Source organism: Danio rerio, chromosome 11, assembly GCF_049306965.1.
Source record: "Danio rerio strain Tuebingen ecotype United States chromosome 11, GRCz12tu, whole genome shotgun sequence".
NCBI classification, from domain to species: domain Eukaryota; kingdom Metazoa; phylum Chordata; class Actinopteri; order Cypriniformes; family Danionidae; genus Danio; species Danio rerio.
In genome coordinates this window covers 39,515,298-39,540,794 of record NC_133186.1, presented here as the reverse complement: position 1 = coordinate 39,540,794, position 25,497 = coordinate 39,515,298, and the positions used below count along the sequence as shown (strand labels likewise).

Below are 25,497 nucleotides of genomic sequence, written 5' to 3'. Positions count from 1 at the left end.
TTGACCCTCACCTTCTCAACAGGAGCTGAAGTGGCTGAGATGAGAAAAGCACCAAAGAGAATCAGTCTGAAAGCAACTCGATCCATCATGACCATGACAGAAAACACAACTCGAAACACACACTGCTTTTAAACTCATGTCCACGTCATTCTATTGGCTATCATTGACCCGCTAGAGAAAACTCCCCTTCTGTTTACAATCAGAGGCTCTTGAACCCCACAGAAATCAATAATGAGGCATGCTTTAATGTCAGAGTTTTTAGCCCTCCTGTAAATTTTTTCTTAATTTCTGTATAAAGAAAAGAAGATTTTTTCAACACTTTTTTAAACAGAATAGTTTTAATAACTCATTTCTGATAACTGATTTTTAACTCACTTTTATGTTTTCCATGATGACAGCACATAATATTTACTAAATATCTTTCAAGATACTTCTATGCCACTTAAAGTGACATTTAAGATGTAACTGGTTTAATTAGGCAGGGAAATTAGGCAAATCATTGTATTACTATGGTTTGTTTTGTAGACAACTGAAAATAAATATTGCTTAAGAGGGATAATAATATCGACATTTAAATGGTTTTATAAAATGTAAACATTTTAAAAGCTTTTATTCTAGTCAAAATAAAATTCAACTCAATTCATCTTTATTTCTACAGCGCTTTTACAATGTAGATTGTTCCAAAGCAGCTTAACATAGAAGTTCTAGTAAACTGAAACTGTATCAGTCCAGTTTTCAGAGTTGAAGTTCAGTTTAGTTGAGTTCAGTGTGGTTTAATTTTCACTGCTGAAAGTCCAAACACTGAAGAGCAAATCCATTGATGCGCAGCTTCACAAGTCCCAAACCAAGCAAGCCAGTGGCGAGGAACAAAACTTTACCAATTGATGTAAAAGGGAAGAAAAACCTCAAGAGAAACCAGGTGACCATTTCTCCTCTGGCCAAACTTCTTGTGCAGAGACTAGGCGCTGGAGGCTGGAGAACACTGCATGTCCATCATTGAGAAGCTGCAGGTGTGAGTAGGTCACTGGCGGGTTTTCAGGCTGGCCCACGAGAGCATTGCGGAGACTCATCTGTCACTGGGGTCTCTTGCTCTCCACTCCTCCATGACAAAATAAAGCAGATAGGACTAGAAGAAAAAATATCATAGGAAATACTGTGAACATTTCTTTGCTCCAATAAATTTCACTTAAGAAATTTTTGAAAAAGAAAAAACATTTCAACTTACATTCGACTTCAACTGTGAATCACCTAAATAATTTGAAAACGCTCTGCATTAGATGTTTGGTGCTAAGCTTTTATTTTCAGACAGAACCACAAAACATGCATATTTTTAAAAATCATATCAGCAGCACCAATTAAAATGTTACTTTGTGTATACATGACTACTTTTATAGGCAATGCTAATTGCTGTTTTATCACATTTGCCAGATTAAGCCCAGTTGCATATGTTTGGGCAATGAAAACATTCATAAACATTCAAAGATACAGTCTGACAGATACAATTAAAAAGCAACACTTGATTCCTGCATCCCACACTGTAAAAATGCTGGGTTTCCACATTTCCTTTATGTTTTCCCAACATAAATCGATTACCATAACTAGCAAATTTAAGTGGATTGAACATAAAACAATGACCCCCAAAACGTTTAATAATTGTGTTGAATCAGCCCTTTTTAAATGAGTATATTGAACGACCAGCAAAAAAATTTAAAGCAAAAAAAATTATAGGCAATGTTAGATTTTATATCATATTAATGTGATATTTTTCACATTATTAAGGCATGCTGCAGATTTCACAGCTTTTTAAACATTAACAGTGACCCTAATACAGACTAGATACTAGGTCAGATGATAATTCTTGATATGAATGATGTAGTAAGTTGTGCTGAATCTACGGCTGAGTGATGGCAAAATCAGAGATCGTCTTCTGCGTGACAGCTTCAAACGGGACAAGCCAACATCCAATGACAGGAGCAGCAGGAAGCCTGTAGTCCTTCATTGTCACCCTAAAATAAACAGAGGACACCTACTTTAAATATATTATATAAGAAATTCATGCAAAAATGGCGGTTTATGGAAGTTCCTCTTTATGTCCACTGTAATTTGAAGGTTTAAATAACTGAGCACCACATTTCTGAAGAATTGTGCAATGATAACGTCATGTAAAAAAATTTAAAATTGAAAATAAATATATTTTTAATAAAAATCAACTTAGACTTGGTGATTATAAGAGATTTCAGTAACACTTTCTATGAAGACTTTATTTGTAATGCATTATAAGGGTATTCCTACTTTATTATAATGTATGCATAATACCATAGTATAATGTTTTGTGTCATTTCACGAATAATCATAACAACAGTATAGTAATACCAAGCATACTTTTGGCCACTTAAGTTATAATACACTCTCAGAAAAGGGGTATAATGTTATAACAAAGAAGGTACAAACCCTTGTCATTGGGGCAGAGCCTTTTTTGTACCTTAAGACAAAGAAACACATTTGTACTATTGTAGTTTGTACTTTTAGGGACTTGATTTGTACCATGGGAAACCAAAATATACCTTTAGTTTTTAAAACCTGCATATACAATATTGTACCTTCATGAAATGTACAAATGTGATTCATTGAGGTACCACCACAGGACAAGACACTTTGTACTTTAAACAATGTCATATGTGTTCCTTCAAGAACTATTTAAAGGTATTTTGCTATACCCAACATGTGTCAATTTATTTTCAGTAAATATAAAACATCAAATATATATATTATTTTTTATGTAAATTTCTTTTTGTGTAAATGCACCTTTTCCATTTACAATAAAGAATAAAAAATACTTTAGCATTAATCAAAATATATATATTTTGCTAAACATTTCACAACACTTTTCACAAAAATGTTACAGAAACACATACTCTTATACTCCCATTCAAGTTTTTCTACTTAAAGTTAATTTTAATCAACCAGTGATTTTATTTATTTATTTATTTATTTATTTATTTATTTATTTTTGATAGCAAATGACACAGGCTTCTCCCAAAAGACAACAAGACAATGTACAAGATGCATCATTGTGAGAAAAATAATCTAATAATCACTCTAATTTTCACACAACACCTTTCTAATCACTTAAAAGTTCATTTAATTTACTTGATTTTAAAATAGAAATAGAAACATGAACACTTTGCATATGCAGGACTTTTGCCAGCTTACGTGCGTAATGGAAAACAAAAACCAAAAGGTGTAAATAATAATAATGAAAATGTATTTATCAGAACATGCTTACCAAATGTTCATGAAAAATGCCTTAAATGTTTAGTTTACAATACCTATAGTTTGGTTTTATCAGTTGTTTTGTTTCATGGAACTTAATAATTAATGTTTATGAGTTTCTTTAAACATTTGCTTTTAAATGATGCTTCATGTTTTAATATGGAAATTATTCATAAATTCACTTTGCCTCTTCAGAAATATTTATTTTCATAGATATTGTAATAAAGGAGTTGTCCATCACTTTTGTACCTTTTTATGAGAATAATTGTGTATCTTCATTTTAATTGTACTATAAAAGGTACATAACGTCTGATAAGAGGTCTTTTCTGTACCATATAACTTTTTGACAAAGGTACCAAACTGTTTCTTAACATAAGGAACACTGTTTATAAACCGTATACCTTTTTTTCTGAGAGTGTAGACTAAATATCCCATTGTTTTATGTCTAATATTTGTTTCTTTAAGACGCTATTGTGCTGCTGTACATTTTAATATTCATCTTATGCTTTGATAATTTACTAGAAATAAAGGGGGAAAGTGGTCTTTTAAACATTTAAAGAGCTTTATGATGTGCTAGTAAATCTTTAGTATGGGGACCAATTCTCACTTATGCTTAATCAACTCAAGCTTAGAAAACGTAGCCCCGTGGATGTTTCTGGAGGCCGCGATTTATGTGGCCGGAGGGACGTATGGCTGCATTTCGTTTTTTCAAGCGAACACTACAGTATGGGGCAGTGTGACACCGCTCCTCTTCGTGCTCGCCGGCTGACGGCTCACCTCCTCCGTGTGGAGGGCTTTCCCACCGCAACCAGTTTGTCCGGTTAGCTCGTCAGGTTACGTCGGCGGAGCGGAGCCCCGGAGGAGCAGGAGCCGGCCACATTCGGTGACCGGGTTCGAGTCCAGGGAAGAGCAGTTCCAAAAATCAGGTAAGACAAAAAAACAGAATCCAAAAAATAAAGCGAACAAGCATTTATTTTTCTGGACGGCTTTTGTAAATCGTTGCTTGGGTTTAGGGAAGAAGGAGGAGGGCGTGAACGGTGCGTGCTCGCGAAGGGTGTTCGAGACACGGAAAAAATCGCGCACAGCAGCCTTTCCTGGATTTGCGAAAACAAAAACTGCACAAATACGTACCTCCCGGGATGTATTTCACGGTCTCCAGAAACGTCCGCGGGGCTACGTTTCCAGAATGAGCCAGGGTTATTAATAGTTAGTAATGTACACTATAAATATGTTTTGCTGCCTTAAATTTTTAAGTTAAATCAAATTACCTTTTAGTCACTTCCATGTACATCAATTAAACTCACTTAAAGCATCAAGGTAAAATGTGCATAACTAGCAAAAATATGTTAAATCATGATTAAGTTATTTAAATAAGCGAAAGTAACTTAAAAACAAATGTTGTTATAACCTTTTGACAATTACAGTTTGAATTTTATAAAAATGTTTAATGCCTATAGGCTACTTAATTTTCACCCGATATTTATTTTTGTATTTATTTATTTATTACTTACCAAGATGCCTTCACTACCTGGTCCTTCAGCTTCAGTATTGATGTTTGCAATCCCAGAATCACCTCATATGAAACCTCAGCTTCTCCTTAAAAGTTTATTTACAGACCAGTGTTACTAGTGCAGGTGTAAAATACCCACAATATCATCATTAACAGGCCAACAAAGAGAAGATATAAGGTACAATGACATGACAATAATTTAAAGGTGCAAATTTTTGTTATGTAAAAATTATAGGGGGTTTAAACACAGTTGTGTGGTAATAGTGTGAATATAGTCAGCCTCTAATGGTAAAAAAAGAATTCCTTTTTTTATAATCACACTTGATAAAAACAGTCTGCAAAAACACTTTGATTGACATTCTCCCTTTGTTCGTGTCATCACTGGGGGAAAGCCCCACCCATGAGTGATTGATCTCTCCCTCATTAGCATAAACAGACCTGAGTGAGAAGCAGCTATCCACCATTAGAGTTCCACACTGCCTCCTAAAGATAATAATAGAAACTAAGAGGCATTTTAAATTTAAGGATCCACCAATGAACACTGATAGACTGCCTTCTTCTGAGCCACTTCTTTAGACATCTAGTTTCAGTTTTTCACAGAGATAACATTAGTCCTGTTTTTAATCTGCACCTATGATAATGCATAGGCATTTATTGCTCCACCCACTTTTTAAAATAAGTCTGGGAGCACAATTTAATTTGAATTTAAAGAAACAGTCACCAAAATGACACAATTATGATCAAAGACTAAAAGGGAAAGTTTCCAGGAATTATACAACATTATTTGTGGGCTATTTTGAACGTTATCTTCACAAACACACTTTAGGGACACCAAACGCTTATTTTAAATCTTCTAAAAAAGGGGCATAATAGGTCCCCTTTAAACTAAATATTAAAAACTTTAGTTTAGTTTTTAGTTTTAACTGATTTCAAAGTGCATGTTTTGAAAACTATGCCATTATCCTTTAAAAGTAAACCACAAAAATGTGATTTTGAGAAAACAGTGACATTAGCCCCTTTCACACATACAGACCTTTCCGGAAAATTGCCGGCAATTTTCCGGAAAGGTTGTATGTGTGAACAGGTCCTTTTTGAAAATACCGGTAAATTCGTTCTGGCTATTTTCCGGAAAGAGAAGTTGTAACATTACCGGCAATTTGCCGGAATGCTGCGATGTGTGAACGCAGAAGGAAGATTTCCGGAATAAGCCCGTGCACGTCTAGAACGTGCTGACGTAAGACTTCTGCTTTAGCCAATCACAACAGTCAGACGCATTTACGTCCGCGCGGTTTGTGAGAATAAAAGCCTTTGAATATTTTTCCAGACACATTTAGCTGCTAGAAGTTAGTCAGATCACGTTTATATGTTCTTCTTAATGCCAACTGTGTAAATAATCATCGATAAGATGCTTATGATAAGCCGTTGTTTGTTTACCTTCAAGCTTTGCGTGTGTCCATGAAACAGCCTGTGAGCGCTTGCACACGCACATATTATGAACATCTCGACATGCGAATATGATCCTGTGAAAGTTGTTTACAATATTGTTCATCAAAAGAGTTTGTAATTTAGTCAAATGTTTACAAATACAAGCGCAGCCGTTTAAAGCTCATTTGTGGTGAATGATGTCAGAATTTACCGGTATTTTGGAATGGATGTGTGAATGCTCTTTTCCGGAAAAATTCCGTAACGTCCTCGCCTGTGTGAACAGCGCTTTTTTGTATATACCGGTAAAGTCGTTCCGTAAATTTTCCGGATATTTACCGGTATCACTGTGTGAAAGGGGCTATTGTGTGCATGTGTAGCATGTGTTCAGTCTATAGAAATGAGTAAATACAAACCAAATGCCAGAAAACAGCACCATACTGTATGTGGAAACATGAACAGTTTCTTTACCTTTTTGTCATTTTAACAAAATGACCATACTGTAAATGTACTATATTCCGTCTTGCATGCATAAACATGCACAATACAGCAATTATTTTCATATATCCATGTGATTGGTTATGAGTTTGACACGGTCTTGTTTTTATGCAAACATACAATTAATGGGTTGATACACTACATATACAGTTGAAGTCAAAATGATTTGCCCTCCTGTGAATTTTTGATTTCTTTTTCAAATATTTCCCAAATGATGTTTAACAGAGCAATGAAATTTTCACAGTATCTTCTATAATATTTTTTCTTTTGGAAAAAGTCTTTTTATGTTTTATTTTAGCTAGAATGAAAGCAGTTTTTAATCTTTTTAAAACCATTTAAGATCAATATTATTTGCCCCCTTAATTTTCTACAGAACAGACCATTGTTATACAATGACTTGCCTAATTACCCTAACTTGATTAGTTAACCTAATTAACCTAGTTTGACCTTTAAATGTCACTTTAAGCTGAATACTAGTATCTTAAAAAATGTCTAGTCAAATATTATTTACTGTCATCATGGCAAAGATCAGTCAGTTATTAGAAATGAGCTATTAAAACTATTATGTTTAGAAATGTGTTGAAAAAATCTTCTCTCCGTTAAACAGAAATTGTGGGAAAAAACTATACAGGGGGGTTAATAATTCAGGAGGGCTAATAAAGCTGACTTCACCTGTAAATGCTTGATTAGTGACTCTCTTACCTAAAATGCCAGATGAACTGACATCTTTTGGCTGCTGAAGAACTGCAGGCCAGAGAAAAACACTACCATCTTCTTTATGAAGAAGAATGACAATGCGCATGTTTCCCATCGTAATGTCCATTTCATTACTCCTCAGAACCAGAGATACACTGCGGACAGAGTAAAGACAATCGTTATTATTAGTTATAATAACCACAGTGTTATTTTATAACTACCAAAAATAACAGGAATAATATTGCAATCATTTTCCTAGAAGCCTATTCTACTTTTTTCATAGAATTTGTGGCTGAAAACATGGTTCGTGGCAATTCATAACAAAGAAGTCAATGACTTCTAGCACTTTGAGAGTCAAAAAAGTAGACTTAAAGTTGCCTCTCAGGTGGAGAATCAAGTCACATGCATTTCTCACATGGTGTGAGTTTTTCACGGACTTCAATAGAGTGTAAAATATCTTGATGGTTTTGTGGGTCTCGTCTGTCAAATCTGATCTTTAATATGTATTTTATATTGGATTCAAGTCAGGTGATCGGCTGGGCCAATCTACAGCTTGATTTTCTTTCTCTGAAAACATTTGAGAGTTTCCTTGACTGTGTTTTGGATCGTTGTCTTGCTGAAATGTCCACCCTGGTTTCATCTTCATCATCCTGCTAATGTAGATGTTGGACTGAAACCGCTAATATTCACTTACAATGAGGAAGGGCAGCGGGTTAATGAAGAAATACTGAGAGATTTCAGCCGCTGTCTGGGCTTTCACTGCATTTCTACACCTTGTTTTCTTCATGTATTTACATTTACATTTAGTCATTTAGCAGACGCTTTTATCCAAAGCGACTTACAAATGAGGACAAGGAAGCAATTTATACAACTAAGAGCAACAATGAATAAGTGCTATAGGCAAGTTTCAGGTCTGTAAAGTCTAAGAAGGGAAGTATTAGTGGTATTAGTATTTTTTTTTTTTTTCATGTGTTCAATACTTTTTCCTAGCGTCATTTAATTTTTTTACACATTACTTTTTTGTAATTTGTAAACTAATTAGATTTGTTTTCTTTGCATATATGGATTTCTTTGGTTGTTACCAACCTCAGGGGAAATTTCAAGTCAACAGCACCTTTAGAATTATGTTTTCTGAGGAAAATAGTGACGTGTTCAATACTTATTTTCCCTGCTGTAGTTGTCAGTATTAATTTTGTTTAGCCTGTAAACATTGTTTTTAACTCTCAAAGGTTGCCTGGAACTATTGACATGGATTTTATAAGCAACCAAAGAACTCAGTTTCATCTAAAAGTCATATTTTGTGTTTTACTGAGAAAAAGTCATCAAAATCTTGTCCAATTGTTAGTTCTAAGTGAACTATTCCTTTAAAAAAACACAACATTACAGTCCATTGGTGTGATGACAACTATAATACATACTTTTCACTCTGTGCTAATAGGACTTATAGTAATTAAAATAATTTACTCTTAATAATATTAATAAAACTAAAGAGGGTTGCCAGACAATATATACATGCACAATATATGCAAACAATATATGCATTTGTTCATAGTTGAAATATTACTGTTCTGTCTCATGGTGGGTGAGTTCTTGATCCCAAGAAAACGTCATTGACTCCGACCCATAAGAGTAGTCAATTTTAGTAGCGCTGAGCCGAAGCTGGTGATTCGTTTTGTAAGAAATGTCAATTTGTTTGAAACCTTTCCCTCCCATCGCCTCAAGCTCCCCATTCATATAGAATTCTGAAGCGTAAAGACAAACAGCGTAATTAGAATGTGCATAAAAGAAAATATCACTGTTTATTAAACTTAGCTCTGGTACAATGGTGGATATCTCACCTGTTGGGTCATTCTGTTGAAGTCTGACATTCAGAGCAAAAGGAACGTCATAACAAATAGGCTGAGCATTACCAGAAGATTTCAAGATCCTAATGCTCTTCCCTGCAGGATAGAAAGGGGAGGAAGAAAAGCACAATATGATGTAACCGTACAAAACAATGTATGAAATGAATAAATCCCACGTACATGGAGGAGAGGTTGCCAGAGGTTTCTGAGTTGTTTTTGGTAATTGGTACCACATACCTAATTCTGAGCAAAAAGAAATAAGATCAATAAATGAAATACAATAAATGATATATATTTATTATACAAATATACAGTTGAAGTCAGAATTATTAAAATATTGCTTAAGGAGGCTAATAATATTGACCTTAAAATGTTTTTTTTTTATTTTTTTTATTAAAAGCTGCTTCTATTCTAGCCGAAATAAAACAAATAAGCCTTTCTCCAGAAGAAAAAATATTATTGGAAATACTGTGAAAAATTCCTCGCTCTGTTAAACATCATTTGAGAAATATTGGAAAAAGTAAACAAAATTCACAAGATGGCGAATAGTTTTGACTTCAACTGTACATATTGGCAGTTAATATAAAGTAAAGTTGTACCAGCATCAAATAAGTCATGATAATCAGGTGCAAATATAGGAATCTTTCTGAAACCTAGAATAAAAAAACTGGTTTAGTACAACACCTGTAATATTTAATTCAATGCTCATTATCATTAATAAACACACAGATTTCTCAAACTGACTATGTTGAATGGGTCTTTGTGAGGCGATTTTGTTTCTGCTACCTATAATGAGACCAAAATTAGACAACTCAGAGTGGAGATTTCAATGTGGCAAATTAAAGCAGCAGAAATGGAAGTGATGTACAGTACCATGGTGATGCCTTGTAGGGGTCTTAAAATAATGCATATTATCTGTAGAAAAGTAAAGGCAGACATTACCATCCAACTAATGAAAACAATGCATTGCTATAGATGAAAAAAGTGCATTTTACAACTCTATTCTGTACTGTAGTTTGGACAATTGAGAAATGTGTTGAGAAAACTGTGTTGTGCACTGCAATGTCGCATTCATTATGAAAATACCATAAAAACAATAATAGAGTGAGACTATTATTATTATGTATTATTTTAAGATATTTAAAATGGATGTTATTGCTGCTTAGACAAAGCTGATTTTTTAGGCATCATTAGGGGGGCTGATGTTGGGGATTTGACGCAGAAATCACGCTCAGTGGGGTGAGTTGTGATGATCACGGAAATCAAATCAGGCTTACACGCGTACACTTACATTCATACACACACTCATACATTGCGTCCAATTTTGTTTACCAAATTCACTTGTACCGCATGTCTTGGTACTGTGGGGGAAACCGGAGCACCCGGAGGAAACCCACGTGAACACGGGGAGAACATGCAAACTCCATACAGAAATGCAATCTGGTTCAGTCAGGACTAGAAGCAGCAACCTTCTTGCTGTAAGGTGACAGTGCTAACCACTGAGCCACCGTGCCATCCCTAAGATTTAAACAATTCTCTTATGCTGTTTGGCAACGCAGTGGCGCAGTAGGTAGGTCGCTGGTTCGATCCTCGGCTAAGTTGGTGTTTCTGTGTGAAGTTTGCATGTTCTCCCTGCATTCGCGTGGGTTTCCTCTGGGTGCTCTGGTTTCGCCCACAGTCCAAAGGCATGCGGTACCGGTGAATTGGGTAGGCTAAATTGTCCGTAGTGTATGAGTGTGTGTGTGTGTGTGTGTGTGTGTGTGTGTGTGTGTGTGTGTGTGTGTGTGTGTGTGAATGTGTATGTGGATGTTTCCCAGAGTTTTGGGTTGCGGCTGGAAGGGCATCCGCTGCATAAAAATGTGCTGGATAAGTTGGCGGTTCATTCCGCTGTGGCGACCCCTGATTAATAAAGGGACTAAGCAGACAAGAAAATGAATCAATTAATAAATATGCTGTTTATGAATATGAAGTTTTCATCTAAACTTACCCTTAATGGGTTGCAAAATGACATGTAAATCATTCATTAATGACCCTCTTTTCTTAAACCTGTGTATTAATTGATAATAAGACACGTTTCTTACTTCTTTCAGTGCTGAAAACAATTGTGCTCCATATTTTTTGTTAATTGTAATATGTTTTGGGCAGCACAGTGGTTAGCACTGTCGCCTCACAGCAAGAAAGTTGCTGCTTTGAGTCCTGGCTAGGCCAGTTGACATTTCTGTGAGGAGTTTGCATGTTCTCCCCGTGTTGGCGTGGGTTTCCTCCGGGTGCTTTGCTTTTCACCACAGTCCAAAGACATGCGCTATAGGTGAACTGAATACATTGGCTGTAGTGTATAAATGTGAAAATGAGTGTTTATGGGTGTTTTCCAGCAATGGGTTGCAGCTGAAAGGGCATCTGCTGCGTAAACATACGCTGGAAAAGCTGGCGGTTCATTCCGCTATGGCGACCTCTGAAATAGAGACTAAGCTGAAAGAAAATGACTGACTGAATGAAATCGAGCGTAGTATGAGTGAGTGTGTGTGTGAATGCGAGAATGTATGGGTGCTTTCTAGTACTGGGTTGCAGTTGGAAGGATATCAGATGCTTAAAAACATTTGCCAGAATAGTTGGCGGTTCATTCCGCTGTGGTAACCCCTGATAAATAAATGACTATGCAGGAGGAAAATGAATGAATGAATATAGTATGTTTTTCTGGATACTCTGCTCTGTTAAAACAGCTGGGTTAAAAATACCCCAATATATAACCCAACTATAGGTTATTACAGCACCTTCCCAACTATGGGTTATTTTATTTTAATTAATTGTTTTTTTTTATTCTAGCATTACTATTACTACTAGTACTACTATTAATTTTATAATTATGGCTGGATAAATACATAACATACAGCTTTCAAAAATATTGAAAATGCATAATTTCCATTACATTTTAGTTCCAGACCCTTTTGTTAAAATAAATCAAGAATCACAAACAATGAACAACAAAGTGCAGACAGTTATAAACTGTGCAAGCAGAAAATCGTGTGCAGAACATGGAGCTGTGTGCCGTAGAGACTGTCCAGCACCTGCAGCAGCTTCACGCAGTGTCCACAATGTGCAATACATTTAAACCGCTACTTTCAAGAAACGACTAAAAACCCAACTATTTAGTCTCCACTACACTTCCCAATCTGCAATTGCCTCTCTGAATATCACACTAACTGTACCAAAAAAAATAAAATAAATAAAAATAAAAATAAAAACTAATACTACTAATACTTCCCTTCTTAGACTTTACAGACCTGAAACTTGCCTATAGCACTTATTCATTGTTGCTCTTGGTTGTGTAAATTGCTTCCTTGTCCTCATTTGTAAGTCGCTTTGGATAAAAGCGTCTGCTAAATGACTAAATGTAAAATGTAAATGTAAACCACTTCTAAACGCTTCTAAAAGATGGTTTTGGATGATGAAACGCATGACACGGAGGTAATCTGTTAAAATATAACAAAATTATTGCGTTATTGCTTAAACTTTATAACGCAAAAGCAACATTACGCGTGCATAATACAGCTGTTTTGTGTCCGTTAAATCAGTTGATTGTTGAAATTCAAATTTTTAACCCAGCTGGTTGAGTTATTATAACTAAATAAAGGTTTAAAATAACCCAACAAAGCACCAAATATATCCTTAACTGGTTGAGCTGTTAATAAATAACCTAATAAAGGTTAAAAATTAACCCAGCAAAGCACCAAATATGTTTAACTCAACCATTGGGTTAAATAAATAACTCAACATTTTTTAGAGTGTGATGAATGAAAAGTTGATGAATTAATCACATTTGCTCAATTTCTTTTTCAATCTTGTTCATATAAAAATTTGAACGACAGTTTTAAACACTTTAAACTGTTTGTGTTGTCTATAAATAAGCCTTTCGATGAGTGTTTGGAAATACAGGAAAAATACAAATATAGCTTATACCTGGACTGGCTGCTAAATGCATTCTAGTGCTGTCCTTGGACGTTTGTTTCCTTCCTAAACATGAGAAACATTACTCATTAGTAAGATTTCATGGCATAATATTCAATCAAATATAAATTACAGCGCTCTTCCTGAGTTTGGTGCTAATGACCAAATGTCCACAAACGTTTTAGCTAAGAGCCAAATGAATGACTGTGTGCATCTTTGCTGGATTGCGTAATATTCATTAGTATCCTGCAATGTTTTTTTGCTTTTTATTTCCATCTAACACAGTTCACCTGATGAATGTCTCTTTTCTTCATTGGGTTTGACCGCAACCTGCACTTCGTCTCCCTGAGGCTTGGTGACCACCATCGATGTAAGTGGTGTGACAAATTTGTACTTGAGAGAAAGATCAAGGGCTTCTGTCTTTGCGTTGTCTTTTTCCTGGCCTTTTAGAAGCATGCTGAGGTAGAAAAGGAAACCATGAAAACTCTGCAATGCTACAATTTGTGCATGATTGAATATGTACGAATAGTTACGTTTTCGCCAGTAACTGCTTCACTGTGAGAAAGGCCCATAATCTACTAATGTAGTTGCCGTGTTCAAGTCCGTCATTTTTTAAATCGTCTGTGAGTACACTGTCATTATATACCACCTTAGTGCTTTTCTGGAAAGAAAATAAAGGTCAAAAGTTGAAACTTTGATGATTGCTATGCACGCCTTTCTAGCATATCTTAGCACACTGCTAGCACATTCTAGTTGATTGCTAGCATGTTTTATCTCTAGCATGTTTCTAGCATATTTCTTAGTGAAGTTTATTTATAAACTAATTTCGAGAGGATCATGTGCTTATGATTGACCACAGCCGGTCCTGCATTAGCTAATCATGATCCTCCAATCATATGATTCCTAAGTCACTATAAATAGCCACATTCTTCATTCCACAAGTATTTTTATCTAGAAGAAACCCCCCTTCTTTCCCTTTTGTTCCCCCTTTTCATCTGGATTGATTGGCACGGCAGCCCAGTGGTTAGCACTGTTGTCCCACAGCAAGAACACCACTAGCTCTGGTCCTTGCTGAGCCGGTTGGCGTTTCTGTACATAGTTTGCATGTTCTCTCATGTCTGCATAGGTTTCCCCTGTGTTCAGGGGCAAACTTAACCAATAAGCGAGGTAAGCAGCCACTTAGGACCCCAGGGAATTAGGGGGTTCAACCAATACCAAGAAGGCTATAATAATAATATAGTTTTTTTATAAATTTTCTATCATATGTTGTAAAATCTGTCTATAATAGGGATGTAACGGTATTGTAAATACCGTCATACCGCAATATTAATTTTTTTCGATATTACCGTAGTCGCATGACTCGGTAAAACTATAGGTCTTCTAAGATAATTTGCTCAGGCGAATGAAGCGAACGGGAGGTACCGGAAACTACAATTCCCATCAGCCCAGGCTTGGCCATAATCCTTTGCGGTCTGTTGTCGCTACAGATCCAGTAATGCGGAAATGGAGTGTTCTGCTAGAAGCGGGGATGAAAAAGAGTTGGAAAACCCTAAAGCGGGTGTTGTCGCCGCACGCGTACTGAATAGCGGTGTTGTCGCGCGAGTTCTTATCAGCTGTGTTGTAGCGCGTGTTCTGATCAGCTGTGTTGTCGCGTTCGTACTGTAAAGCGGGACGGAGGGTATGTCGCGCCGCGGGGGCACTTTTGATCATTTTGGAAGGGAACTTTCTATCCAAGACTAAAAAGGGCATGTGCACTGCACAGGTTGAGCCCTGTGTGTGCACGTGCCTGCAAGTTGGGGAATAGGACTAATAATCAGTCATGGTGACTGCAGAAACACAGCACACTGTTCAGATTGATGCAGACATGAGACCTCTATCTCACTCATGGTTTTTCCTCTCAAGTGGGGGAAAGACAATGCACAACGTTACCCACTGCTGTCAACCTGGGCCAAGTCATATCTCTCTTGTCCCAGAAACCTCAGTCCCAAATGAGAGGGTTTTTTTTCTGTTGCAGGGGACATTGTAAATGCCCAGAGATACCAGCTTTTACCAGATTATATTTATATGATAATTTTCCTTTAAACCCATCTCTATCTAAGTGAGTGAGTGATTAAATGTTGAATGTGATGAGTTTTCAACAATACTAAATTGAAACTTAATTTTTTTACATGGTTTAATATTTTTTTGTTATTAAAATTGAAGTTCCTGTTTCAACGCTTACAGATAGATGACTAATTTGTATGTCATTGACACTTTTTGCACTTTTTTGGAGTATTTTCATAAGTTTTGTTTTTTCCTGTAAATGATTCAATAAATACCGTACCGTGACATTCATACCGAGGTATTACCGTACCGTGAAATTCTGATACCGTTATATCCCTAGTCTATAACCATTAAGATTTTAATGTCATCAGCGGCCCCAATGAATAATGAAATGTCCCTCTCATACTGCACATGCTAATATCAAAATCTAATCACAAATATGGCTAATTAACTATACATTGATGGTTGACGAATAGTTTATAGTTTAAATTTGTGAACTAAGCCAAATGGGCACTATAGTCTAGCTCCCAGCATCACTATTATTCCTTCTCAAAGGAAATCACCTTAGCCTTATCAGCCGGGGAGTTTTTGAGATCTACCTGAGCTCAGTCTTCCATCTCGCCCTACGAACGGGAGGGAGCCCTGGGCTTGAGGATTCCTAGAGCTCCTGGCTCTCTCCCGGGACAGCATGCCAAGCAAGCTTATTGTAAATCATCAGCTAAGTGTGAACTCTTGAAGTTCAGTTTAATAAATTTGTAGAGCAATTTTAAAACAGCTAGGGCTGACCAAAAGTGCTGTACATAAACTGCAGAATGAAAAAAAAAAATAGCAATAATTGCTAATGATGAGAGTGTAGACAATACATATTTGTTTAGAACAAGGCATGTTGTTAAGTCCTGAAACATGCTAATATGATTTAGCATGTTTGAAGGGTGGTTAAAAATTCCTTAAAGCATATTACTACATTACATGCAGGTTTGCAAACATGAATGAACTAACATGAATAACCATGTTACTAGCATTGATTTTAGTATTTTCAGTAGATGATCCTAGCTATTTCCTAAATATTGCTAGCATGTCTTAGCACATTACTAGCATGTTCAACATTTTACTACCACATCATAGTACACTGCTAATATGTTTTATTGCTAGCATGCTTTTTGTATGGAATGAAACATGTCATAGAGTAAATGTATGTTATTTGTTCTAAATGTCAGCATGTTTTATAAGCATTAACATTTATTTTGCATGACCACCATATATTACCCTACACTGTTAGCATATTTAACACATGGCTTACAGGAATTACATTATACTGTATGAGGTTAAAATGGTTTGAAATGTGGAATGGAAGCTTAAATAAGTCTAAATGGCTTCAACATATTAAATTAATTTATATCTTGTCTGTTTAAATTAGTCTGAATGGCATAGAAAAAATTGACTGGAAGCTAATATAAGTCCAATTTTTTAAAAAGCACAATATAAAAGAACCAGAAATTGTACAATAATCAAATAAATAAAAAAAATCCTGTAATTATTTATTGACCCTTTCTAATCGTGAATTTTAACAGAAAATATTTACTTATTTTTTATTCACACGTGCTTTTCGGTAAAAACCTTAACAAAACTATCTTACAACTGAATAACAGCTGGAATAACATGAGGTTGTGTAAATAATTACAGATATTTTTTTTTCTGGACAGACTCAATTCTTTTAAATGTTATTCAACAAGTGGTGAACTTACCGATAATGCAATGACCTCAGTCGTCAAACTTTCCAAACTGTTATCAGTTATATAACCGGCCACCACAATCTCAGATCCATTGTAGTACTGGCTGAAAGTGGTTTGGGTTACTTTGGCCACTCCTTGGTAGTTAAGCTGGACATTGGTCAAAAGTGGAATGGCCACTTCTTCATAAAAGCCCTACAAAAATAAAATGAGTAAAGATATGGATTTATGCAGTAATAGTCAACCCAGGCTCATTTCGATTACGTACCCCTATATACATTTCTAGAGAGCGCAAAATACATTTAAGGAGCTAATTTTTTTTGTTTTTTGTTTTCTCGAATCCTCAATGTATGATTCAGCTCTCAAATTTCTCTTGCAAATGCCATTCGTACCTGCAGATCGTACATAAATCCATGAAAGGCTGCTGTCAACTGACCAACTGTCCAATCCCCCACCCTTCCCCTTCCCTAAACACTATTAGTGTTTTAAAAAGCACAGATTGACCAGCCGACCCACTTCCCTAAACTCAAAGCCCTCGCCTGTTTTTAACTACAGTTTCAGATTTTACTAAGTTATTTACTTGTTTTATTTTATTTTTTGGCTTCTGCTTTTGTTTTACCTGCTTTCTGAAACCATTCTTCACCGAATTCGAACCCCGTGGTTGTGGTCAACTTTGCTCTGCATCTCAAGTTCGCTGATGTCTACCTACTGGACAAACTGGTCACAGTGGAAAAGCCGTCCATATGCAGGTAAGCGTTCAGCAGGTAAACCATAAAAGAAACGGTGTCATACCGCCTCGTAGAGTTAGTTTTTAAGAAGAAATGCAGCCATACATACTTCTGACTAATTAGCGATTTCCAGAAACTTATATAGGGCTATGTTTTCAGAATGAGCCTGTGTTGGTATTAGTAGTTTTGTTTAGATGTTCAGTACTGCTGGTAACAACAAATAGCAAACTGGACAATGACCAAAGCTGAACTTAAACCCAGTTTGGCACTGTAAGTAATATCCATTAATTAACAGTTTAGTATGTCATTAACAGAATAAGTCTTTTATTTATTTTTACAATTTTAAATTGATTTACGGGATCTTGATCTCAGCTATAACAACTTTTAAACACAGGTTCGTTGTGAATACGTGCCCCTGTTTATAATTTTGGAGAGCGCGAATTATGTAGCCAGAGGTACGTATGGCTGCATTATGTCTTTAAAATGAATGCAACGGGGCAGTATGACACTGCCTGCTTCTGTTCCTTTTCGCGATACCAGCTTAGCGCTGTAACCAGTTTGCCCAGTAGCTTGCCGCACAAGTCAGTGGAGTTGACCAAGACAGCGGGGTTCAAGTCCGGCAAAGAACGGTTTTAGAAAGTAGGTAAAACAAAAGCCCAAAAAATTAAATAAAGAACTAAAAAACAGGGTGAAAAAGTAGTACGAACTACTAACTACTAAAAAAAAAAGCAGGCAGCTGAGAGGGCTTTTCTTTTTTCTTTTTTTGCATTGCTTTTGAAAACACTGCTGGTTGGGTTTAGAGATGGGGTGGGTGAGTCAGTCAGTCAGTCAACAGCGGCCTCTGGTTGATTTATGCGAGAAGACCAGGCACGAATGGCATTCGAGAGAGAAATTGAAGATCTGATAAAGCATACACAGCACCCTCTGGTGGATTCGCAAAAACAAAAACTGCAACAACAACAAAAAACGTACATTCTAAGAAGTTTTTCATGCTCTCCAGAAATGTAGACGGAGGTACAGTATGTATCCATAATGAGCCTGGGTTGCAACTTTTGATATTAAAAATATAACTTTACAATTTAACAAAGTTACTTTTCTTGATATTTTCAATAGTTTGAAACAACAAAGATTATAATAAATAACAAAGTGCACAGAAATAAAACAGTAGAATAGCAAAAAGTACTAGAGTTCATTAGAGTTTTTATACCATATCTTATCTGACCAATACAGGTGTAACCCCCACCAGTCCTACATCACCCAATCCGCTCCCAGCTGGGATCAAACCGGCGACCTTCCGCATAGGAGTCAGTTGCTCTACCAAGGAGGCTAATGACCTCTAGCATCTGTCGCTAGAGCACCTTTAGAGGTCAGAGAAGTGAGGTTTACCTGCACAGCACTAAATAGCTGGCTTCCGTTACACTGACATTATATTGTTTCAAACTACTAAATATATCATAAATAAAAGTCAATTTGTAAACTTTTCAACATTAAAAGTTGCTGGAGCAGAGACCATTTTTTATAAAGCAATTCAAATGTGTAAACTACATTAAAACAACAGTGTTTCTTTGTTTATATCTGACCTGCAGTTGAAGATCCGCATCAGAATCCTCATAAATTCTGCGAGCAGCGCCGTTATTTTCCAATGACATCTTTTCCAGAAACTCAAAGCGGACATTAAACCCGAAACCCAAACAGTACAGAGGATATTTTCCACCGATGGCCGTTTTCACATTTTGCTGAATCGTCACTGGGTTGGTCACACCTTTTTGCACAGATAAATAAATTACAATTAATAGTTTTTATGCATAATTATAATAAAAAAAGAAACTGCTTAATTTATAATATTTAATGTAGTTGGTCATCCTGCACACATTTTGGTGTCTGTGTTAAATTAAATGTACAAAAGTGATTATATATATACATAGAAAGCATAACTTTTTTGAAAGAAATGTTGAAATATGGGTGTAATAATTGTCATTCAGATATACAGTATTTATGTTTAAATGAACATAAACGATGTTAATTCTGACTTGTACTTATAAAAATATATAAAATAATAAATTATTTTATTCCATTACATTATATCTTAAATCATTATAAACAATTTACTGACAAATAGGTAAAATCCAGTGTTTTAGATGCCAGCAGCAAAGTATAAAGGTTGTAAAATGGTAATTAAAGACTGTTTTGTGTCTAAACTATAATCCTTAAATCACATCAAAATTATTCTTCATGTAAACAAATCTGAAAGGAGTATTTTGGTATACAAATTATTGGGTAAGTATGATCTTATTCTGCAGCCCTAATCCAAAACCTAAACCCAACTTCTACCTTACTATTACTAAATATCTAAATGAGTAGTTTATTAAGCTAGCAGTGTTAGTTAATGGTTTGTCAATACTTTGAATTGTGACCTAAACTAAAGTGTTAGCAATTATTGCTACACCTTATGACATTTTAGAGGTTGTCTGTCTATTGTAAATCACAGTAGAAGTGTATAATAGATGGAGTTTTCCAAATGTTTTTGTTGTATTGCATTCGTTTTGTTTGCATCCATGTTCAAAACGCAGCCCTAACCTGAACCCTAATCTGTATACAAGAGTGCCTATATAAATGAATCAGTTATTTTGTGCCTGAAGTGGGGTCTCCATCTGTCAACAGGATCAGGATGGACGCGGATCCCTCTTGTGTGTATTGGTTGATCATGTTTACAGCATTTAGCACAGCACCATTTATGTCTGTAGCTGAAATGGAAGGAAATGTGTGAAATTATTATCATTTCATTCAATTGGGGTGGAATTCTAACATGCCAATGATTGTTTTCATTTACTTTAGAGGCAAAAATAATAAAACCACTGAAATAATGTTCTCTGAATTGTCTCAGTTGGTCTATTGTTTTCTCCTTTAAAGGCATTTTCTCCAAACATTTCCATTTATTAATCTAGGACACTTCTGTTCAATTAGCTGATGGGGATATTTTTACCTCCTCCACTCCTAATCTGCTTCACAAATGTCTTAGCTTCTTCCACATTTTCTGCAGTCGCTTTCAGTAGTTCTGGTTTCCAGGCTTGAATGTGACTGCTGAACGTGATCAACCCGAAGTAGTCATCTTTAGCAAGGTCACTCAAAATCCTCAGCATTGCCATTCGAGTCTAAAATTTAGGGCTCATATTAGCTACAGGAAGTCCATTAGTGTACTGTATGCCAAAAATAAATGCAGTTTGTATGATTCAGCAAGTAAACACATTGAGAAATAAAGGAAATGGAAATTCACCTGCTCTATTTTATTGCCTTGCATAGAACTACTTTGATCAATAATAAATACCACGTTTTTGGGAATGCGTTGAACATCTGTAGGTGCGAAGTAGTGAACAAAGTAGCCATTTGCTACCTGAAAAAGAAAGCATAACATGGTACTTCTAAACCAGGTGAAGACTTTTTTTTTTTTTTGTCCAAACTAAAACAAACCAAGAAAATTGAACAACTAGTCTGAACAAACGCTTTCTGAAAATGAGTGTAAGTGTAAATCTTGCTGTAATCTTAAACACATTTTTCTTGTTTTTTGGTCCAAACTAAAACAAACCAAGAAAAAATTAACAAATAGTCTGAACAAATGCTTTCTTAAAATGATTGCTAGTGTAAATATTGTTGTAATCAAATTTTTCTGGATCTCAGATTGAATTTAAATGCACTACATACCTTGAAATCTCCACTTTGTTTTACTCTTTCAACATCATACATAATGACCAGGTTGCCATTGAGACCGTTTTTAGTACAGTCGTCACAATCCTTTTGCTGGTCACGAGTGGGGTAGAATTTCACCCATGCCTAAAACAACAGCAAATTTCAGCCCAGCAAACATTTTGTTTTTTATTCATGTAAATCATTTTTATTTCTTTACATCTTGCTGTGCTCTGGTGGTAGTGACTGCATTCGCCAGATCCTTAGTGTTCAGACCACCTTTGACCTCCAAGAGTGAAATTCCAGCGCTCTCATGAATGTGTACGTCAATCTAACCCACATGAAAGACACAAATTTTACTTTTCCAAGTCTTTTTTTCTGAATTCTCAACATAAACTCATATTTGTAGGGTTTCTTACCTTAAAGTCCGCCACCGGCTGCATTGGTTGGGCGTTGATGAGCAGCTCATATTTGCCAAGACGCCGCTTTAAAAGTTCCTCGTAGGTCAACTCAAAGGTTACTTTACTGTTTGCAGCCACTGTCACTGATGTTTTAAATTCCTCTAAAGTCCGTCCAACAGCACTGCAAACAGAGCCCATTTCATTGATCTTGATTACTTTTATTATATATTAAAGAAACTCATGATATTTTCATTTTATTATATTTTACAGACATTGGCAAAAAAAGCTGCATGATATTGGTAAAATCTGACATTGAAATATTTTGTTTTACTGTGATATGAATATAATTCCTTACATTTATATAGCGCTTTTTTGGGCACTCAAAGTGCTTGACACAATGGGGGGGAATCCCCTCATCCACCAACAGTGTGCAGCATCCACCTGGTTGTTGCTAGAGCGGATACGTTTGCGGCCGGAAGTTAACGCGAATTATTTCTATTATTTATTAAATTTCTCATTTGTTGTATTTTATTAACGTCTACCCCCACCCCAACCCTAAACCCAACCGTCACAGTAATGTAAAAACTGTAGTTGTACAGAGTATTAGTTATGTTATCTATTAAATTACCCAATAAAATGTATTTTTTAACGCCTACCCCCACCCCAACCCGTAAAAATTTTAATTATTGTTATACAGTGTCATAAAAAATGCTGCTTTATTAATGTGCATACCGCACTTCCGGCCGGCCGCATATCCGATCTAGACTTTACCCATCTACCTGGATGACGCGACGGCAGCCATTTTGCGCCAGACCGCACACCACACACCAGCTGATTGGTGGAGAGGAGACAGAGTGATGGACAGAGGCTAGTGGGTAAATTTGGTCAGGATGCAGGGGTGAAACCCCTACTCTTTTTCAAAGGACATCCTGGGATTTTTAACGACCACAGAGTCAGGATCTTGGTGTTACGTCTAATCCGAAAGACGGCACTCACTGAGCAGTATAGAGTCCCTGTCACTGTACTAAGGCATTAAGACCAAAGTATTTCTCACTATTTAAAGGGATAACTCCACATTCATTTTGTTTTGACGTCATTCAGTGGGAATCAAGCATTAATTAAGGGGGAAATACCCTGAAAACCCCACTGTAATTCGCACCCTGCATGTTTGTAATCAGTTCATGCCTAAGAATCAAACCTATGACCATGGCATTGATAATAACAAAACATTTAACAATAGCATTTATCAAAATGCTACTGTTTTAAAATTACAAGCACCTGACCAATCCAGCACTTTCTCCTCGAGATACGGCTTGACTGTATTCCTGCTGAGCTTCCTCTTTTTCCTTCACAATTGCATCATATGTCTTCCCATCGATGGTCCTGAGCAAAAATAAGATTTATTAGCATTTAAAAGCAGGAAATATTATTTTAAGACAGAACTAGAAAGGTGCTGATATTCAATAATAGAATTTATTATAATGATGAACATGAGCAATATTATCGCGGCCACTTCAAAATACTGTGAATACATTTATGAATGAATTTTTAACTAACAAACTTAATTAAGGGTAATTAAAGGGACTAAGCCAAAGAAAAATGAATGAAACCAATATTGGCTATTGCTTACTGTAAAGTGTGACTTACTGTACTTTTTAAACCTTTTGCAGTGCAATTTTTTAAACATTTGTTTACTCTAAACATCTATATATACGTAAAGCAACAAACAAAAATGTTTTACTGATATTATACACTTATAGCTCTATATAGTGATAAAAGCTCAAAATTTAAGTGTCATACTGTCATAAGAATATAGTCAGATCATGGCTATTAATCAATGTTCTATATTTGTTAATAGTTTCATTCATATTAGATACATAAGTTTGGCTGTTTACAGGTGAGTAGAAAGTTTGGTATCACTACTGGGTGAATGTTTTAACAGTTTATACATTAATTGTACATTTACTTACATTCTGAACTGACTAATGAAGGCATTCTTGGGTATTTGGACTTCAAAATTGACCTCTTGAGACTTATTCAAAACATTTGCCACACGACTTGTGATGACTGTGGTTGCGTAGCGGCCGGTGACTGTACAGTTGATGTGGAAGCTGTAAATGTCTATTTTTTTCTGCATTAAAGTGAACAAATATCAGTGCTCATTATGCAATAACAGCAAGAACCCAAGTTAAGCATATTGACATCAGAACACAAAAACAATCCCACTTATGTGGACTTTCTCCTCAATCATGATCTGTTATTTACACATGTTGAGTCTGCATTTGTCATTATTTACCAAGTCAATACTTACTGTAGATCTTTTAAGTAATAATAACGAATGGTTAAATTCATTCTAAACTCTTTACAAAAATATCCAATATCCAATATTAATTTCTTTTAGTCCATATTCTGTTTACCTTTCACAATTAACTTCTATTTAATCTACAAAATTTGAGAAAACAGCTTGTAGAGTTATGTAAATTAGTAGCCTATATTTCCAAATAATATATATTTTTTCTTAATTGATTTTACCTTTTCTGCAGCCAAGTTGACACAGGTGAACAGAAGGCCAAATAAAGTTAGTCTCAGAGCAGCTTTGTCCATGGTGACCTGAAATGAAATGGCAAAGTAATACTAAACACTGGCATTCTGGCAAGCGCAATGAAGCTATTGGTTATGAAAAACAAGGCACAGACACTTCCCCCTTAAAATGCCCTTATATGGCAGATATTAAAACATACAAACGTGAAAGAAATTCTGAAGAAATGGACAACATTCTTTAAATATTAATAATAATAATAATGAATTTAATATTAAACAGACAATTTTGTAATAAATATGAAATGGAAACAAATTATAAATATAGGGGCTTTTATTATGCTTTGTCTGAGGAACACTGCGGCGGCCATTAACGGTTGGTCGAATAATAACAGAAGGTAAATGGGACAATTTAATTATTTTGCCTAAACTTTTGTGGCTGATTCGTACATTTCACACTTTAAAAAGTAATATAAGCTTAAAAATGGATTTTGTGAGTTTTAAAGTTAAATGAAGTAAAATCCTGTCACGGTAATGTTATTTGTATTCATTTCTCTCTAACGTTATGGAAATCGATGAAACGTTAAAAAACATATTGTATAATAACATACGCATTGTAATGTTGCTGCAATTCAGTGGACGTTCTCACGAAAAATCTGAGGAAATTATTATTTGTAACGCACTAAGGTAAGTTAATAAAAAAAACACAATCTATTGAGATGGATAAAATAACTAAAGTAATAATAACAATATTGATACAGATTTTTCATAATTTAATCTGTGAATCACCCGTGACAAGTAGCTGAAATAAAAACAGTATAGGCTATGCTAAGGTATGTTTTGAATGCTGGCCTTGCTGGTTTCAATGCTGGTCTTGCTGGTTTCGATGCTGGTCTTGCTGGTTTCAGTGCTGGTCTTGCTGGTTTCAGTGCTGGTCTTGCTGGTTTCAGTGCTGGTCCTGACCAGCATTGAGACCAGCAAAACCCGCATTGAGACAGGAAAGATGAGCATTGAGACCAGCACTAAAACTAGCAAGACCAGCATTGAGACCAGCAAAATCAGCATTGAGACCAGCAACACCAGCATACCAGCTTTAAAACAAACCTTACTAGCATTTACTGTTTTTTTTTTTAAACAGGGTAGCAGTGGTCATACTTTACAATATGCTTGGTTACATTAGTTAATGTA

At 35.6% G+C, this 25,497-nt stretch overlaps 3 protein-coding genes and 1 long non-coding RNA gene across 27 annotated transcripts in view; 1 reads left to right on the top strand and 3 right to left on the bottom strand.

Moving 5' to 3' along the window:
- The window catches only part of itih3b.2 (inter-alpha-trypsin inhibitor heavy chain 3b, tandem duplicate 2), a 28,435-nt gene extending 28,335 nt beyond the window's left edge, over positions 1-100 (bottom strand). For 10 of the 12 annotated variants that reach the window (XR_012386626.1, XR_012386627.1, XM_017358172.4 and 7 more), the window contains exon 1: positions 12-100. Coding sequence is in view for 10 of the 12 variants with exons in the window: in XM_017358172.4 (XP_017213661.2) it covers positions 12-95 (84 nt within the window). In the remaining 2 variants the exon portion in view is untranslated. 12 annotated transcript variants of the gene reach the window in all.
- itih3b.1 (inter-alpha-trypsin inhibitor heavy chain 3b, tandem duplicate 1) lies at positions 12-24,443 on the bottom strand. 2 transcript variants are annotated; one of them, XM_073916084.1, is made up of 24 exons: positions 24,304-24,443; positions 23,742-23,902; positions 23,050-23,154; positions 21,790-21,952; positions 21,591-21,701; positions 21,389-21,517; positions 20,964-21,080; positions 20,673-20,841; positions 20,323-20,433; positions 19,270-19,451; positions 16,977-17,156; positions 13,722-13,849; positions 13,479-13,645; positions 13,201-13,254; positions 10,117-10,158; positions 9,988-10,029; positions 9,843-9,896; positions 9,424-9,486; positions 9,238-9,339; positions 8,964-9,141; positions 7,406-7,554; positions 4,785-4,869; positions 1,226-2,006; positions 12-1,126 (listed from the first exon to the last, which is right to left on the bottom strand). In XM_073916084.1, exons 1-23 carry the CDS (start codon positions 24,373-24,375, stop codon positions 1,892-1,894), a joined length of 2,679 nt encoding a protein of 892 aa, XP_073772185.1. In that variant the 5' UTR covers positions 24,376-24,443; the 3' UTR covers positions 12-1,126; positions 1,226-1,891.
- LOC141376666 (uncharacterized) lies at positions 3,013-8,064 on the top strand. Its single transcript, XR_012387343.1, has 3 exons — positions 3,013-3,918; positions 4,469-5,786; positions 6,564-8,064. It is a non-coding gene; the product is annotated as an uncharacterized lncRNA (long non-coding RNA).
- wnk2 (WNK lysine deficient protein kinase 2) overlaps positions 24,305-25,497 on the bottom strand; it is a 42,942-nt gene continuing 41,749 nt past the window's right edge. For all 12 annotated transcript variants that reach the window (XM_068224422.2, XM_073917013.1, XM_073917015.1 and 9 more), the window contains one exon: positions 24,305-24,381. The gene's annotated coding sequence lies outside the window, so the exon portion shown is untranslated. The remainder of the gene's footprint in view (positions 24,382-25,497) is intronic.